The sequence below is a fragment of the Pogona vitticeps genome, chromosome 4 (assembly GCF_051106095.1).
Source record: "Pogona vitticeps strain Pit_001003342236 chromosome 4, PviZW2.1, whole genome shotgun sequence".
In the NCBI taxonomy this organism is placed as follows: domain Eukaryota; kingdom Metazoa; phylum Chordata; class Lepidosauria; order Squamata; family Agamidae; genus Pogona; species Pogona vitticeps.
The window spans coordinates 124,025,010-124,044,301 of NC_135786.1; the positions used below are offsets into that span (position 1 = coordinate 124,025,010).

At 40.0% G+C, this 19,292-nt stretch overlaps 2 protein-coding genes and 1 long non-coding RNA gene across 3 annotated transcripts in view; 1 reads left to right on the forward strand and 2 right to left on the reverse strand.

Moving 5' to 3' along the window:
• The window catches only part of NTMT2 (N-terminal Xaa-Pro-Lys N-methyltransferase 2), a 32,178-nt gene extending 19,715 nt beyond the window's left edge, over window positions 1-12,463 (reverse strand). The window contains exons 1-2 of the mRNA XM_072996460.2: window positions 11,691-12,463; window positions 2,944-3,119 (exon numbers count right to left, since the gene is read on the reverse strand). Coding sequence (XP_072852561.2) covers window positions 2,944-3,119; window positions 11,691-11,844 — 330 coding nt within the window. The 5' untranslated portion in view covers window positions 11,845-12,463. The remainder of the gene's footprint in view (window positions 1-2,943; window positions 3,120-11,690) is intronic.
• The window catches only part of KIFAP3 (kinesin associated protein 3), a 308,839-nt gene that overhangs the window by 155,766 nt on the left and 133,781 nt on the right, over window positions 1-19,292 (forward strand). The gene's annotated exons all lie outside the window — the stretch shown is intronic.
• On the reverse strand, window positions 4,162-7,303 carry LOC144588898 (uncharacterized). Its single transcript, XR_013544646.1, has 2 exons — window positions 6,162-7,303; window positions 4,162-4,876 (listed from the first exon to the last, which is right to left on the reverse strand). It is a non-coding gene; the product is annotated as an uncharacterized LOC144588898 (long non-coding RNA).

Below are 19,292 nucleotides of genomic sequence, written 5' to 3' on the forward strand. Positions count from 1 at the left end.
GGAAGTGGAAGTTAGGGGCCATTGGACTTTATCTTTTTTCTTTTAATTGTTTTTTATTATTATTTTCCTCCCCTAAGACTTTAAAGTTAAGAACCTTAAGAAATACCTGCACAATATTGAAAGAAAGACAAGGGTTAGGGAAGAAAACATGTCCTTTAGGTTTAGCAGTAGACTCAATAGAATTAAATAGGCAGAAAGAATATGCTTCAGTCCATGAGGATTTAATACAAGAACAATCAAAAACAGTATTAGATGAAGAGCAAACCAGCTCAATAATGGCTTCATGAGGAGATGTTGTGCAAATTAGGTACATTATACAACCTTAACCTTTGAACTGTAGAGCTGGATCATCAAGTCCAGCCCCTGTCCAGGAGGCACAGTGGGGAATTGAACTTTCAACCAGAGACCTAAACCACTGAGCTGTCTTAGTTTTTTCACACATGGCTTCTCCATTTTGGCTTTATTTTTGTGAAATAAATCATGACATATTGTAATAACTCATGTGTCATTGTTCATCTGATGTTTTATTTACCTGATGTTCATACCTGCTAAGGACCAGATGATTTTTTGTTATGCCCTGATATGTGGAACCATAGAATTCAATGAGGGTGTACTTTCTTTTTCACATGATTATGTATCAACAGGATAACTTCAAGCATTTGTTTGATATATATTTAAAGCAGTTTAAACCAGCTTAAAACTATATGTCACCAGAGATCAGTAACTCCTGCATGTGTTACTTAAAAGTAAGAGAAGGCATAAACTTATGGGTAATAGGAAAGAGGTGATTCTGAATGGAATCATCCTGAGTTGTGAATCATGATGTATTTTGCAGAATTACTGTTAAAACTCTTTATGTTCCATATTCTGAGATTATGAAGTACCTTTTCTATGTTATTTTTCTATTTCCATAAAAAAGTTTTTCAGAAATGTAGTAGTGTGAAGTTTGAGTTGGGGGGGATCATCAAAGAAAATACTGGGCTGAAAGCCAGGGAGGTTTTACCTGGTTTGTCTGCAAACAACGTGTGGCGCATTTGTGCTGGCACATACCCTTCTCTCTGGATCCTCCTGAACCATATTAGGCTACACTTGCAATTCTTCCCTCCACCCAAGTGGTAGGTTGAAAAATCAACAGTACAAAATCTGAAATGTTATGTTTCTAATATGGATAAAAAGATATAACAAAAATAACAATGGACTTTGAATTTACTGTACAACCTAAACATATTAAATATCTAAGTATTACCAATTCCAAAAATTTGTTAGTGCTTGAAAAAATTAAATAATAAACCATCATACATAAAAATAAAACAAGACCTTTTGGCCTGGTCAGAATATTCCACCACATGGCTTGGAAGAATTGTAATTTTTAAAATATTAACTATTCTGAAACTTTTTTCTTATTTCAACTTTTGCCTCTAGAACTTTATCAAAGCTTTACAATTACAAAACTTCTTTTGTTATTTCATTCACAGAGGGGGCAAAGCTAGATTGTCTCATAGGTTAAGTACTATTTAGCCCATCTAAGGAATGGGGACTGGGAGACCTAAATCTTCAGAAATATTATGAAACGTTTCAGTTGAGGTGATTTTTCTTCTTCCAAAAATTGCAACATTTGCAAAACCTTGAGTAGAAATTAAACTAAGACTTGTAGATCTGACAGTATAATGGTTTTCTTTATACCAAGTGCTAAACTTAATAAATAATCCAAAAGTAGTACAAGGTACCAGAGCTTTGACTGTATTTGAGGAGATAATATTATCTTAGAAAAATGAATGTAAAAGTGTTATTCGTCTATTTATAAAATATTGAACAGCAGAATATCTGGACATTTTTAGGATTAACACTGATACGAGGAAAAAGATATTGACAGAAACTTTGCAGATGGTGAATGAGGAGTAATGTGGAGAACCCTGGCACAGAGATCTATTTCAGAGAATGTTAGGTAGAACACTATTAAATTCGTACTTAGGTGGTATTTAATATCTAAAAAATTAAACTGCATTAAAAAACCCAACTAATGTATCATTACATTAGAGATATGAGGCAAAAAGGCACACATGTCCATGCATGGTGGGCATGTCTTTCTGTAATAAATTTTTGGGAAGGAATCAGGAAAGAAATGTGAAATAATAACATTTAATTTTGACTCTAAAATGGGTGATTTTAAATATTTTTACAAATGAAAACAAGACTGTCCCACATAATGTAGGTAGGCTAGCCATTGCTGAAAAGTTAACACATGAAATAAGAGCAGGTAGGACCCCAACATACATCAACTAGTTTCGAAATATGTGGACTGCTTTTATTCGCTTTGTTGACAGGTGTACCAACCCAAGGTGGAACCACCCACAATGCATTGGGATATTTGGCAGGGTTAAGGTTAATCCAATAAATTTGATATCAGACTTAAGTAATAAAAATGATGAACTAAGGTTTTAAAGTTAAACTTGTATGTGAGTGCATTTCCCCCCCAAATAGATATACAGCAATATTGTGATTTATTTTGTGTGTGTGTGTATTACCATGCATATTTGTAAATATTTTTTAATTTAAGAAAAGATGGGCATTCCTGTTTTTTTTGTCATAGTGGCATGACTTTTGACACTTCATACCACTTTTTCCCATACGGAACTTACATTTCCCCAATATTCACAGAGATATCTTGTCACTGGCAAAAACTGAGTCCTTCCTAGTCAAGAGTACATTACAATGAAGAAAACCTTTTAAAAGGGAGTGAATGACTTTGAATAGACTTGAATTGGAGCTACCAATTTCCACTCACAGGTTACAAAATCAGAATTGTGTTTTCAGTCTAACATAGCAGTTTGATCCCTATATGTCCCCTGTCCTAAATGAAGGCATTATCAGAAACCATAAGGACTAGATATTGCCAACATATGAATCCGAAAGGTAGACAATTCATTTAGATTGATAACTCACCCCTACAAAATTCCTAAGGAATTCCCTAGAGGACTCGATATCTGTATTGGATAACTCGATGAAATCTCCCATCATGCCCTTTTCTGATGCTGGCACTTCCCTGTAGAAACTTTTGGCTCTGGCATAGAATTGTATCTCGCCATTGATGACTTCACTTGTCAGAGCATAAAGTTTGACTGCAAAGAGACAAGAGTAATAAATGAGCATGGACTTTTTTTTTAACAGTATGAACAAATTTAAAATTTCACCTTCATTTAGGGCGCAGATAAGGAATAGATATTAAACTTGTCCTGTACAGAGACATTTGGAAAAAGAAAGGGGTTGGGTAAGATACTCTTTTTCATTTCTGAGCTGGTCAAAGAGGAAAGAAAATATTAGGCAATATTCAGTCTGAAGTAGCCATATCTTTAAATGAACCACCACAATTAATTTTCAAGTAAGAAATGCTCTCTTCATTTTTGTTTTAATTCAAATGCGACTTAATACTTCTAATGCCATTTCAACCTCTGAAGAACCCCATAAGGAAGTCACAAACTGAAGAAATGCAGCTTTAATGATACCAAGTTCAGAAGCACGGATCTCCCTGTTTGAACGAGGGGGGCAGCATTCCCTACAAGCAGCAATAAGCTGCAACAGGAATACTGTACTGTAATTCACAGCAAAGTGGCCTGTGAGAATAGCATTCTTAGGTTTCATCCGAACAGCATGCCATGGCTATTGCTCCATGCAACAAAAACAGTGCTCTCAAGTCTTCTTGTCATCACCTGCTTAAGGCAACTGCCAAATTCATCCCATTAAACCTTTAATCTGTTACACATTTATGTTATGCTTGAGTGATATGTCTACTTCAAGAGAGTGCTGAAGTCACCAAGGGTCAAATTTTGGATTTTTGCACACATCCCAGCCCCCAATTATTTATTTTGACATACCTTGTAAGGTTTTGTGAAAAAGAAACAAACAGTAACAGATGATTCCCTGGTCATGGTGACTAGTTAGTAATGGTTGCTGTGCAATTCCAAGAGGTTTTCCTTTACTTTTTTGCAAGCATGTATACACCTACCCGGTTCCCCCTAAAATAAGACCTAACCTGAAAATAAACCCTAGCATGATTTTTCAGGATGCTTGTGATATAAGCCCTACCCCAAAAATAAGCCCCAGTTAAGTGAAACCCCACCCTCCACTATTGTGCACCATTGTGCAGCAACCTGAAGAAGATGACATGACTATATTCAAATAAATGTAGATTGTTGTACATGAAAAAAAAATACAGCATCCCCTGAAAATAAGCCTACTGCATTTTTTGGAGCAAAAATTAATATAAGACCCTGTCTTATTTTTAGAGAAACATGGTAGCTAACACAAGCTGTGAAATGGAAATAGCATCTGAAATACTTTATCTGTATCTTGTATATATTTACTACAGTAAATTTACTAGAGCACATTTACAACACAATTGTAAAATTATCAAGGTCTGTAGAGAGAAAACAGAGGAAGTGGTAAGACAGAGATATTGTTACCTATGGTATCTGACACATTCCTTTTATACCACTTATGCTTTTAAACACGATCAAAAACAAAACAAATCATTGTTATGTAACCAGGCAATGAGATGGGTATGCATAGTATGGGCAAAAACTTATTAGTTCTCCTAGGATGAATGCAGGCAGAGCACACCAATTTTAGTCACTTCATTTTAAAAAATCTATTATGTGAATCAAGTCTGGTGTTCCAAATGTATAGACCCAAACTCCAAGATGATCTACTGTTACTCCACACAGCTGAGAGCAGACATTCTGACCAAGCTTCTTCTGTGAAACCGCTTGTAGAACATGCGGAGCAAGATGGGACTGTAAGAGGGTGCCTGCATGCAAGTTTGAGAAGGAGTGTCGGACATTTATTTATAACCTTGCATGCTGTCTGAAATTTGAATGACCTGGAGCACAGGTGTCAAAAGCAAGGCCCGCGGGCCAAATCTGGCCCCCCAGACCTCGACTGATGGCCCGCGGAGCCGCCGCCAGCCTTGCAGCCTCCCCCCTTTTTTTTCAATGAATTTACTCCGTGCCTGCAAGGAGTAAATTCATTGAAAAAATGGCTCAAGTTAACAAGGCTACGTCCTCCTTCCGATTGGCTGTGGCACTGTCACTCCTTTCCTCTCCCTCCGCCCCCCGCTCCCCCTCCCTCCCTCCCTCCCGTGCCTGTTCCTCGCTCGCTCTCGGCCTGAGGCGAGAGCCGTTCCCAAGGCCGCGCGAGGAGGGGGCTCCGCGCCGCCTCTGTCACCCCGAGGGGAAGGGAAGGGAAGGGGAAGCGGTGGGAGTTCCTGGCCGGGCTCCGAGGCGGAGGGAGGAGATGCTGGGGGGACGCGGGAGGCAGCTGCCAGCGCGGCCCTGAGGAGAGGGAGAGAAGAGGGAACGCGGAGCGATGCGCCGGCCCGGTTGGGTAACGTTGGAGGCGGCCGTTCGACCCAGCCGCGGAGAGAAGGGAGGGAGGGCTGGCTGGTTGCTCGCTTCCCTTCCATTCCCTTCCCTGACATTCCGTTCTCTCTCTTGCTCGATTGGAATGCCTGAGGATTTGAAAGGACCGAAGAATGCATTTTTTTGCGAGATCCAAGCAGAGTTGCATATACTAAATAACTCTCTCTCTCTCTCTCTCTCTCTCTCTCACACACACACACACACACACACACACACAGACCCCGGCACTTTCCCTTCCTTCACACACACATACGCATTCTCTTCCTTCCTGTAACTCTCTCTGTCTCTCTCTCTCTCTCTCTCACACACACACACACAGAACCCGGCACTTTCTCTTCCTTCACACACACACACACACACACACACGTTCTCTTCCTTCCTGTATCTCTCTCACACACAGAAACACACACACACACACAGAGACCCCGGCACTTTCTCTTCCTTCACACACACACACACACACACACACACACACACACACACACACACACACACACGTTCTCTTCCTGTATCTCTCTTTCTCACACACACACACACACACACACAGGCACTTTCTCTTCCTTCACACACACACACACACACACACACACACACACACACACACACACACACACTTTCTCTTCCTTCCTTTTCCCACCAAGTCGGATGGGGTCCTTGCAAGGCCATCAGTACAGATACAACCGGCCCTTTGATGGGGACCAAACTGCTGATGCGGCCCCCGATTAATTTGAGTTTGACACCCCTGACCTGGAGGGACTTTTCTAGGCTGTGATTATCTATCTAGCACTAACCAAACATTCCTTCCAGCTTTCGAAATTCAAAGAGAACCCTGCCTCTCCACTGAATTTCTATCCCTCTGTTCCATTGGTTGATAGGAGTTGTTTGTTGCTGTTGATCTGTTCAATTGGTTGCGAGTACATGTTCTGTAAAGAAAGCAGTATATACAAGCATGTAATTTCAAACAACAGTAAGTAATGAAATGTTTTTTATTGTTCCTCTTAAAGTGAGTTATTGAAATTTAAGTGCCAGTTAATGAGGAAAGGGTGGACTCCAGCAAACCTGTAGTTATTCTCCTCTATGTATCTTTATACTTTTACTGTATAGCAAAAAGATAATTTTGCCAGAAATTCAATATTCTGCAACAGTTCTTTGAGTCTTTGGATAGTGATAAATATGATAGCCAGTCATGTGTACATGGGGGGGGGTGCTCAGTTGCAGAACACATGCTTAGCATACAGTAAGTACCTGGTTCAATCCCTGATGCCCTCAGATAAAAAGACTTCCAGAGGTAGGACTTGTATGAAGACCTCTGCTGAAGATCCCAAAGTACCACCACTATCAGTAGGAACAGGCAATAACTGGGTTTGATGGACCATCAACAGTCTTTTGGTATAAATCAATTTCATCTGCTCTTATTTGGGTATGTGGTGATATAACTGAGAACAAACATTAACATATCCAAGTGAGGGAAATTTAAAATAATTATTTTTTTAGGAATTTTCTCCAAGGAGTTCAGAGAAATCAAAGGCATACTTAAACAGGATATCCTCAGCTGAAATTGTTTTCAGCCAGTATGTTCCCTGTTAAAACCCTATCAAGGAGATTAACTAAATTAATTGATTTTAAATACTGAAGATGTAACATTTATGTCCTCCTAAACAAAAATAGGTAAGAGTTCATTTTCACAAACAACAGCTCTCTTCATCTCTCTTTGCAGGAAAATGTAGGGCAGTGTCAACACTTTCACTAGCATGCACTGTACCTTTGGGCAAATGACTGGGAAGATAAGATAGGAAAAAGAATGGAGGGGGGAAACCCAACCTTGTCTCTTATCCTCAGGAATTTTATTTATTCATTTATTTAAAACATTTCTATTCTGCCTTTCTCCCCAAAAGGACCCAAGATGTCTTACATCATTAAAACAGTATTTAAAAGCTAAAAACTAACTATACAAATATTTTAAAAAAAGAATTAAACAAGTATTATATTCAAATGGTAACTAAGATCAATATTAGAACACATAAAATGTCACAAACATTATTCAGTCAACACTGCCAACACTCATGCAAGGATATAAGCAACCCTAACACAGTAGGACTGATTGTGTTTAGGGATGTGCAAACATTTGGATTCAGAATTCAGAATTACAACTAGAGATGGGAATATTCGCATGTGAATACGAATACCCCTGCACAGGTGGACATAACGAGGATCCAGCCCCCTGGGGCCAGATGGTCCACTCACCTTCCGCTGTTGCTGTGGGCTCTGCACTTCCTTCCTATTGCGCCGCAACTAGTGGTCTGCGAGCCACTCCTGGCAGGAGGCGGGAGGATGAACCTCCCTGCCAGGTCAAAGAGTGGCTCACAGATTGTGAGCTCTGGAGCAATAGGAAGGGAGCACAGAGACCGCAGCAACCGCGGGAGGTGAGTGGACCGTCCGGAGCTGGACCCTCATTATGTCCACTTGTGTGCGTGCGTGCGTGCGTGCGTGTGTGTGTGTGTGTGTGTGTGTGTGTGTATCTCCAGAATTTCTGGAAATCTAGAACTCCTTTACAGTCAACATGAATCCTGGATAGTCATTATTTTCCCCCTTAAAAAAACAGAGAGAAAACATTTCAAAAAGATTTCCCAGTGTCCTCTGACACCTTCTCAGTGTTAGTGCTAAACAAAAGAGCGCACAACAACAGCTAGCAGTATTAGGAGATGACTGTAATGAGCCTCTTGATTGAATCCTGAACAGTGAGAATGCCAGCAGTAAATGCCAGCCACATTGGGGAAGCAAAGGGCAGGTCACACTAGGGAGTGGGTAAATACACTGGGCAGGCAGATTGAAGCAGCAGATGACCTGCTTCAGCACTTGGGACTCTATAATACAACTGCTGGTACTTCTGTTTGGGGTGCTACGAACGCTGCTAGTTTCTTCCTGTTCTGTGTGACCCCTTAGTGCTAACTGGACTTTCTTCACTAGTTGCTGCTGCATGTGATGGGAAGTTAGCTTGCACTGCCCCCACTGCTACTTAATATCCACCGCCCACTGCTTAATTTGGGGGTCCAAGAGAGTTGCTAAAGCGTACTCCTCCTTTTTCTACAACCTGTGATGGAGAAGGTCCTTTAGCTTGCTGGCCAGGACCACCCTTTCAGGCTGGGAAAATGCTGTTCTCCTTCAATGGAACCTCTTCCCATCCACTAGACTGGCCCCTCATTATGCCCTCCCTCATGACACCCAAGCTGGAACATTAGGATTATCTGGCTAAGGACGGCCTTCTCCCCACTAAGGACCTGTGTTTGCACCCTCGAGGCTTCAGAGGACATAAACTACTTGACCCATAATATGCTATTCTTCTCTGCCCAGAGGAGCATTCACACCAATGGAAGTGTCCACTGCCAAACCATGGAGTGCCTTTTGCTGCTGCAGCAGTCTTTCAAAGCAGGTAGAAAGTGGAGTTCCAGGAAGTTGCCACAGCCTGGATTGGGCAGTGCAGAGGCAATCCCAGTTTGTCTTGCCTCTGCTGCAATAGCTCACAGCCCCAGACACTGGGATGAAACTGCCTGCCCTGTCATCTTTCTAGCCCACTCAATTATATTAGGTATGCATTTGTCTTCTATACTCTGCAAAACACCCCAAGGTACGAGGTTGAGGATGCAGACCATACCCCATCTTCCCAGCTTGCAGTGCTGCCACTGTGTTTGCCCCATTTTTTATGACAAACAGACAACAGGTGGACATACCAGTGAATCAAGTGGTGTCTCACAAAACTGTATAGCTCCTTCATCTTCATATGCCTCGCGTGGGCTATCCTGCCTTGGACTCACAAGCTCCCTCCAGCTTTGCCACATTGACCCATCCACTGGCATTGTAAAGGGAGGGCATACAGTCATTCTCTTCTTGCAACATTTAGCTGACCAGAAAATATAGAGCAGCCCTTTCACATTTACTGTGAACATTGTTCTAATAGAAACCAATTCAGACATTTTCCATCTCAGGCACAAAAACCTGAAATGGATCCTTGTTGCAGGGTTCTCTGGGTGAAGAGAGATGTAATGTGTGTTATACAGATGTAACAGAGTGGTAGGAATGGGCTGAATATTCAACATATTCGAAAGCATTTTTTCAGGGCAGACAATGTGTATGTTCAATCTTTTCCTGAACATTTAAAACATACTGGCCGAAATCCTGTTGCTTATGTAGTAAGTTGCACTAGAATAAATCCATTAAATCACTGGAGATTTGGTGACTCAGCTCCTCTATTCATGGCACAACCCATAAGGAACTCAGTAGAAAGTATTTCTAAATAGACATGTTTCAATGGCCCTATACATTCTCTTTTCTTCCTGACCTTATTATCTAATTACATGTGCCCCTTCAATCTCTAGCATTAATTTCTTAATTTCTTATACTTTTGCCACCTTGGATTTACAATATATGCTTATTGGTTTTATTGTTTTTAAATTTGTAAACCGCCCAGAGTAGGCCTTTGGTCTAGATGGGCGGGATAGAAATCCAGTCAGTCAGTCAGTCAGTCAGTCAGTCAGTCAGCCAGCCAGCCAGCCAGCCAGCCAGCCAGCCAGTCAGTCAGTCAGTCAGTCAGTCAGTCAATCAATCAATCAATCAATCAATCAATCAATCAATCAATCAATCAATCAATCAATCAATCAATCAATCAATCAATCGCATTATTTAGAGCTACAGGACATGCAAAAGAAAGGAACCACTTAGCAATGGCAGGACAGTCATAGATAGATGCTGTGGTCCAAAACATCTGAATTTTATTCTTCCAAGGTACTTTTATAATCTTCTGTCAGTCTGTTAACTGGTGAATAGCAAAGATTAATCAATTCATTCTCAAATGCTTTCACAGCCGGGATTCAGTGGTTGTTGTAGGTTTTATGGGCCATATTCTGGTATAGTGTGTGCGATAGTTGAGTATTTGTAGCTGTGGGATCAGCTTTTTGTCATTTTTAGGAGATTGGGGTGATTATGGTGATCAGGGTGTTTTTTGTTATGGGTGTATTGTTGTGATAAGGGAGGAGATGATCTGTCACTGTGATTGATGGGTGTCATTAGCTAGTCTTTTGTGTGCAGTAATCACTGGTCCTTGTGGCTGGGTAGAGTTTGTTGACCTTTTGCAGGCTGTATTTTTCAGTGCTGGGAGCCAGGTTTTGTTTAGTTTTAGACTTCAAGTCTAAAACTCTGATCACTGCACACAAAAGCCTAGCTAACAACACCCATTAATCACAGTGACAGATCATCTCCCCCCCTTCTCACAACAATACACCCATAACAAAAAACACCCTGATCACAATAATCATCCAATCTCCGGAAAGGACGAAAAGCTGATCCCACAGCTACAAAAACTCAACTATCTCACACACTACATCAGAACAGAGTTCTAACTCCTGTCCTCTGAAGATGCCAGCCACAGAGACTGGCGAAACGTTAGGAAGAAAAAACCTCCAGAACATGACCAACAGCTCGAAAAACCTACAACAGCCAAAGATTAATTACTTTCAGCAGTAGTTAATATTTGGAGCTGCATTGTCAAACTTTGTAAATTGTATGTTTTAAGAAGCATTGGCCCACAGCATCTCCCATTTAAAAATGACTGTAAAAGCAGCATATCAAGAGCATATTAATCTTATATTTGTAAATATTTTGGAGCTATGGGAACTGAGAAGCACATCTGTGCAGTATTCCTGTTTTTTCTCCATTTATGCAATATTGCTTTAGGTTATTATGTGCCATTATGGCAGCCCTAGGAATTGTTTACCATTGCTACCCCGGCTGAGTTTTCTGTCCAAATGGAGACTTGAACCTAGATCTAGGACCCAAGAACCTATTCCAAACTGACTTTCAGCTACTGTAACTGAGTAAGATTTCCTAAGAAATCTCAGAACAACTTGTACACGGATGCCCAAGAGAAGACAATATTGTATGCCTCTTCTGCTCTTCTTCCAAGCTTAAAACAGGGCTCATCTGATGAGAGTCCTAAAATGAGCACACCAGTAACGAAAGTGAATTGCTGATTTGTCTGAAGGAGCCGCTAGGCTAAGCTGGCACTATAATAAAAGCAGCATTTCTAAGCAGGTCCAGTGTATGCTCTTTTCATTATTGACTAATAGCGTTATTCCTCCTCCATTCTAGAGGATGGCATGGCTTCCAGGGCAAAAGGCTATCACTGGGGATTCCTCACTGAACTACTATTCCCATTTTTAGAATTCAAATACTCTACACACAGCATTCTAAAATACCACCAATACTGTCCTCCAGTTAACTCACCCAAAGGCAGTCCTTCCAGCAGGTACAGATAACTCTGGAAAAAATCATTCCGTATTGCCTTGTGCAGGATGAAGGACATGCTGTGCCGACAGAGCTCCTCATCTGTCTTCTGCCAGCGTGATTTGAAGGCCAAATGGGCTCCCTTGAACGCCATGCTATCTCTAATTTTCTGGAAGAAGTGAATTGAATGGCACCCAAGTCAGACTAGCTGTCCTTTCCAAGGGCTGTGATGGTGTCATTTAAATCACAGTCCTCTCTGTCATTCTATCCTCTGGTGTGAGTCTGCCTGTGGCTCCTGGCACTTGCTCAGAATAATCCCCAAAGTGTCACGCTCTTAAGCTAGCAGGTGCTGGGAAGTGATAAAAAGCCAGATTGCTTAGATAGGGGGAAAGTATTGCTGCTGTTAAAGAGGTCATTTTAATTAGAGTTTAAAACCACTTTAATGTCTTCTTGAAAGCAGCAAGAAATTGTCCAGCAGTTCTTCTACACTTTAGCACTGCAAAAGGCAACACTATTTACCATTACAAAGGTCATTTCTTTAGGGTTAAATCTTTCTTTGCTACTCATAGCTAATTGTTTGATCCCTCCTTTACTTTCCTAACTGGTGAAATTATTGGATTGTAAGTTTCTTAGGGCAAGGACCTATTTCCTGGGTTTACGTTACTATGTATAACTGGAAGAGGGCACTAAATAGATAAATATGCTCTTCCTAGCACTTGTATGGTGCCATAATAAATCTTGGAATGGGACATTTAGCGATAGATATGCTTACTACTCTGGTGTATTTAACCACTGCCCCCAATATTTCAAAATACTGTAAAGGATGAGCTTTACATAAAAATGCAAATTTAGCCAAATTACTTTTGATATGGGGAGTTCACTGCAGTCTCTTATGGCAGTATGAGAGGCCGATACCAATACTTAGTCTAATGTTAAGGTTGGTTTCAGATTTTGAAGGTATTAATTGAGGTTTAAACACAAGGGAATAAAATAACAACCCAGAACAAACTTGCAGAATTGGCAGTCAAACTTCCAGATCATTAATTTGTGATGACAGTGCTGGTTTGTTGCTTGAAAATTATATTTTACACCTACAATGGTGGTAAAAATTACTACTGGCAGGCCTGGCAGCTACAGAGAGACTGGTGACAATGATTTTTGGCAATTAAAGACTGGTCCTGTCCTGTTCCAAAGACTTCCCCAAGACCAAAGGAATCCTAGGGACATGGGGCAGGAGGGATAAAATGCAGCTGTGGCTGATGACATCATCATACTAATGTGGCATGACTTTACATTACTGGATTCCAGTCATTATTTTCTTGTGAAAATGCTTCTACAGTCCTAGCAGCACAAATGAATGCAATAACATTCTGTAATCAGGACCTCTCTCTCTCTCTCTCTCTCTCTCTGTGTGTTCCTAATTAAAAGATATAACAAGTCTTTCCATGGAAGAAGAACAATAATGTACAGTACTGAAGGTGTGGATGTTAGTTTATCAGAAAATCAAATACTGTAAAAGCAAAAGCAACATGTGCTGCTTATAAAGCACTCCATCACACTTAAAGCCCTCTCTAGGTAGTTTACAGCATAAATATGCAGGTTATAGATTGCCCCCTCCCTCTGAGAGATGGGTACTCAAATTATTGACCTCAGAAGGAGAGAAGGCTGAGTCGACCTTGAGCTGGCTACCTGAATCCATTAGGGTCAAACTCAGGTTGTAAGTAGATTCTTGGCTGCAGTATTGCAGTTTAACCACTGTGACACAAGACTCCTATCAAAAAAGTAGCAACAAACAATTCCAGATAAGTAGGTGTGGCAATTAATACATAAAAACATAATTCAAATATATTACTATCCACTCAAGTTACAGTAAGTAGAATTATTCACAGTTTTATGATCCATGCAAGAAAGTAAGTCAGGATTTTGCATCCTAGCGTATGCAAGGCTAGGAATTATAATTTGGTTTAAAATGTCTATTAAAGATAATTGAAATTATGTTTAAAATAGCCAAAACCTTTATAACAGGGGGAGATTTGTACTTCCAGATGTTTTTTGCCTACCCTTCAGCCACACCAGCATAGTCCATGGTAAAAATATCATAGGATGTATGATATAAACATTTCATTCACCTTGATACAGAGCTAATTGATACCACATAATCCTGAATAAGATTAAGAGGGAGGTTAGATATGTGTTCAGTGTCACACATCTAAATAACATTAGATAATTGGACCATATTTATGTTATTTTGGAGTAAACAATGTAAAACTTCTTCAATTCCAAAAGTCCTCTCCCCCCCCCATTCTTTTCTATTGAATTGCTTGCTTGAATTCACCCATGTTTTAAGCTCCTCAGAAAATGGAACATGCTGATTCCCCTCTTTGAGTATGCCCAACAACACGTTCTATTCTAGAAGAAGCACAATAAATTATATCTAAAAGGTCTTCTTGTTTTTCATTGCTAAGGCTTCATGACAAAATCCCAGATATGAAATGTTAAGCTTGGAATCTACAACTGAGAGGAGAGGGAGGGTCTTATGACCATGCCACAAATCTCATCATGCCTCAACGTTGTCTATGCCGGCTAGGCCAGATGGGAGTTGCAGTCCAACTTTTATTCTGTAAGAGCTGAAACAATGCAGTCACACAAAATATGGTTATGTATTTTGGACTTGTGAGATAGCTAAATTCAAACCTTATTAAATTATCACTTAGTAAAGGGTCAATGAAGTTTTAAAAAAGACACAAAATCTAGAAGCCGTTTCATTTGTCTCACCTCTTTCATTATTAAAAGTATTAGCATCTATGTCCTGCTTTTCTTTGCATGACTTTCTTCACTTCAGGACTATCTTAATACTGTACAGTAGTTATAGCATAATGTCTGTAACAGTTCTCTTCTGGAATTGTGAAATCATGAAGACATGCTAAGCCCATTTCTTTTAGAGGCTGAGAGTAGGGAGTCTGATCAAGTAACAAAAATAAATAAAAAGGATCTACTAAAGTGATTTGACAAGAGAAACTGAAATTGTATTTTAATAGCCCAGGTTGTACTAAACTGTCCCAGGAGGATCATATCTCACTAGAAAGCACCATGTTAAGTTTATCAAATATCCAACACCTAGACATTGAGCCGTTGGGACTTGTACGATAATATTTCCCATGGATTAGTACAAAAGCTTGCAAGTATCACCTGATAACAATTTATAAATGCCAGGGGTTATATTATCTAATGATAATTTACAATTCCTGTTTTTAATGTTGCATCTATTTTCTATGGGATTGTTTCAAACTCTCAATGATCTTATATCTGCTTTGACATTGTTTAGCTTAATAGCTTTATTTATTTGTTTGTTTATTCAATCAATTCCTTAGCAACCTTTCAAGAGCACAGTTATGCCAAGGAGGATTAAAATTATGCAGGGGTTGGATAAAATGAATAGAGGGAAGCTTTTTATTTTTGCTTTCACGCAATACCAGAACCAGGGGATATTCATTATTCTTCCAAAGCGGTTGTCACATTGATTGGTGTCCAGCGTGTGGGATACGACTAGTCCAGTTGTCCAGTGGTCCAGCAAAGCCTTGGCAAGTGTGCCCAGAGCAAGGGGGGTCTAGTCAGGGACAATCTGAGGGCGCGTAGGTAATCTTCTAGGCTTACCTCACGGGGAGGTATGCTAGTGGAAGAACGTGCCATCTCAGATTGGGGACTAGATTAGGGAGCTCTGAGGCAACCCGTTTTGGCGGGAAAGAGCTGAGGCAAAGCTGTGTGAAGTAACAGTGATTTAGCCTGTCTGCTGAGAGGCCTAGCAGAGGGGGTGGATTCTATTCTGCCTGGCAACAGTTGCAAGTTAGTGCTGAAGGAACAGCAGCAATCTATAGAAGGCTGTTTCTGAGGCAAAAGGAAAAAAGTCGTCGCTTTATTTTGAGGCTTGACTTTTGAAGGCAGCCTGTTCTGGGGGGGGATTATGCCCTTGACTCGAAGCCAAATGGCAGAAATGGGGGAAGTAAGAGACCCACAGGTAGACCAAGGTTCTGAGGAGGAATTTGGCTCAGTGCAGGATGAGAGCACGGGAGAACAGAACCCAGAACTCAGAAAAATGGTCCTAGCCCAACAGCATGAACTGAGGATGAGGGAAATAGAAAGGGAAGAGAAACAAAGGCAAGTTGAAATGGAGGAAAGGGAAAGGGAGAGGCAAAGACAATTTGAGTTAGAGAAGATGGCGTTTGAGTTAAGAAAATTGGAAATGATAAACCCATAATAGTAAACTTATGAGGTGGGCTTTAAACCTGCAAGATTATGACTTTGAAGTGAAGGTGGTCAGAGGGGTGACAACCCCAGACCTACTGGAATATGCCACACTTTAATTATGCTGCCACCAACCATTCCCTATAAGGAGTCACACAGACCAGGAATGGATTTTACTAAACAAAAGAACAAGGTTTATTTAAATAACAAACAGGGTAAATAAAAAGATCAGGTAAATAAGATACTGTAACGTGGCTTAGTCTCAATCATACATACAACAGTTTGGTTCACACAGAACACTATAAAGTAAAGCACAGACCCTGAACCTATCCGTTCTGGCTACCTAGATAGAGACCTGAACCTATCAGGTATGTACTAACTGACACACAGTTGTACTCAGTCTGACACCCAGACTCCAACTCCTAACTCTCCACATCAGCTCCAAATATATATACAGTACAGCTCCTCCCCCTGATGTCCCGCCTTCCACTCCCCATAGGATGGAACTTTCCCTCCAAACCCATGACAGACAGGTACCATCAGTGCTGTATGTAACACTGATCAAGTAACAAAAATAAATAAAAAGGATCTACTAAAGTGATTTGACAAGAGAAACTGAAATTGTATTTTAATAGCCCAGGTTGTACTAAACTGTCCCAGGAGGATCATATCTCACTAGAAAGCACCATGTTAAGTTTATCAAATATCCAACACCTAGACATTGAGCCGTTGGGACTTGTACGATAATATTTCCCATGGATTAGTACAAAAGCTTGCAAGTATCACCTGATAACAATTTATAAATGCCAGGGGTTATATTATCTAATGATAATTTACAATTCCTGTTTTTAATGTTGCATCTATTTTCTATGGGATTGTTTCAAACTCTCAATGATCTTATATCTGCTTTGACATTGTTTAGCTTAATAGCTTTATTTATTTGTTTGTTTATTCAATCAATTCCTTAGCAACCTTTCAAGAGCACAGTTATGCCAAGGAGGATTAAAATTATGCAGGGGTTGGATAAAATGAATAGAGGGAAGCTTTTTATTTTTGCTTTCACGCAATACCAGAACCAGGGGATATTCATTATTCTTCCAAAACATGCCATGAATTCTGAATTTTATCAGCCTATTTTTTTTTTAATGGTGAAACCTTTAATTATCTATCCCAAAGTTAAAGAAAATATGCTCTGAGCCACTTGGGGTATTTTTGTTAATTTCTGTTTTGGCTATAAAGGCTTGCAAATGCTTTCTGCATCTCTGGAAGTCTCTACAATGTGCATAGAATTATAACATGCAAATACGTAGTATTCAAACTGTTCTGGACTTCCATTTTCCTGAAAGACCAGATGTGCAGTGCACAGGTGCTATCAGTTATGCCCTTGATATTGGAGCCCCAAGTGGCATCTTTAATAAGTCCACATTTGAACATCAACTGCAACCTCTCCTGCCCAAACTTACCCAAACTCTATATATTACTATTATATGTCATGTGTGGGATTTGGAAGCTTCTGCTGGTAGTAATGTTTTATTCATGTCTAGCTCAGATTTGGCCCTACAATTATTTTAAATGTGTGTTTAAAATACTTTTCAATATTGTGTCACATCTGAATTTTATCTGTTTTAATTACTATTTTACCTTGAGCTACAATTGTATAATTATTTGGGGGATGAAGAATGGAGCCCAATCAACATTTATCTCTGTAGTTGAGTTCTATTTTTAAAGATGGAGGCCTATGCAGAGAGAGGGAGAGAGATTGGACCACTATCATCTATCTTTAGAATGACAACATAAGCCTATTAAGAGTCTAAAGTTAAGAATAATGTACTATATTTGAGAAAACCTCCCTATCAGCCAATGAGTCTGAAGATAACACAGTGATGTCATAGTTCCTTGGTCACTGAAAAGCTAGCCCTAAGCAACAATATCTCATTGACCAAAATTGCCCTTTAATATAACAACTCAAAAGAACTGGGAAGAAAGGCACAGATTATGACAATGGGCGAGGTACCTAGACTGCAGGAAGCCTTGGATCCATTATTCAGCATTGTAACTAGGTAATACCACAATGATTCAGGTTTTGGGGTAGAGATGCCTCCTGACCAATTTATTTTATGCTAGATTATAAAAATGTTCTACTTTGAATAAAATTACTCTTGTAGGGGATTTTCTTATTGTGTAGCTCAATATTTTACTACCAGCCACTTCAGTGCTAAAAAAAGTGGTCTCAGAAGTCAATAAACTACAGAAAAACACTAGTCTGCAAAAAACAATGAATTCTGAGGCACTGTAAGTATCTTAAGTGGACTAGAGACCGTTTCATCTAATGCATCATTTATTACTCTATAGTATGAGACAGAAATATAGATGGCTAGAAGCAGTGTGGTAAGGACTGTGATTTTTGAGGAAAACAAAATGCAAAAAGCATTGACTGTGGTAACACTTAATTGTGACCATTCATAAAACACTACTGACAATAACAGAAATATCCCAGCTTCAATAAGTATGATGAAACCCTGACTTTACTGTCATTCAGTGCAATGTCACTTGGTGTAATGTCTGTGACGTAACTGATTTTTATCAGTAGGGGGTTGGCTTCAGGCATCCAGTGATTCTAAAACTTTAATTGACTGCTATGTGTATCTGCTTTGCATAGGTTGAACTATACAACATTGGGCTGGTGTGTTCACCTACAGAAGAGCATTGGGATAAGGCCATAGTTCTTAGCATTTGTGGTTGTGTATCCCAGCAGGGTTTTTATAGCTTTCAAATAATAATGTTCCTTGTGGAAACCTTTTTGATTTGTGTTTTGGGAGTGCTGAAATTCATGTATGTCAGCATATGATCTATGGTAACACCTAGCTGTTATGAGTGGGGTGATCAATGATCTTGCTGGATTCCCTTCTAGGTAATCTGAAGTTTTTGCAATGCTTATTTCTCAGATGAAAGACACACACCTAAGTTTTATCTAGGCTGGTTTAAGCTGGTTTTTGTCATGATATGCACCAGGTTCTTCTAATGCATCTAACTGGAGATCTACTTTTGAAGAATGTCTGACTGAGCAACAAGTGTGAACCTCGTGGCGCAGTGGTTAAAACGCTGTACTGTAGCTAAAACTGTGCTCAGGACCTGGGGTTCAAATCCCAGGTAGCCGGCTCAAGGTTGACTCAGCCTTCCATCCTTCCGAGGTCGGTAAAATGAGTACCCAGCTTGCTGGGGGGGGCAATGTGTAGCCTGTATAATTAAAATTGTAAGCCGCCCGGAGAGTGCTTGTAGCGCTATGGGGCGGTATATAAGTCCAAAAATAAATAAAATAAATAAATAAATCGTCAGCATAAATACACTTTCTCCTGCCTC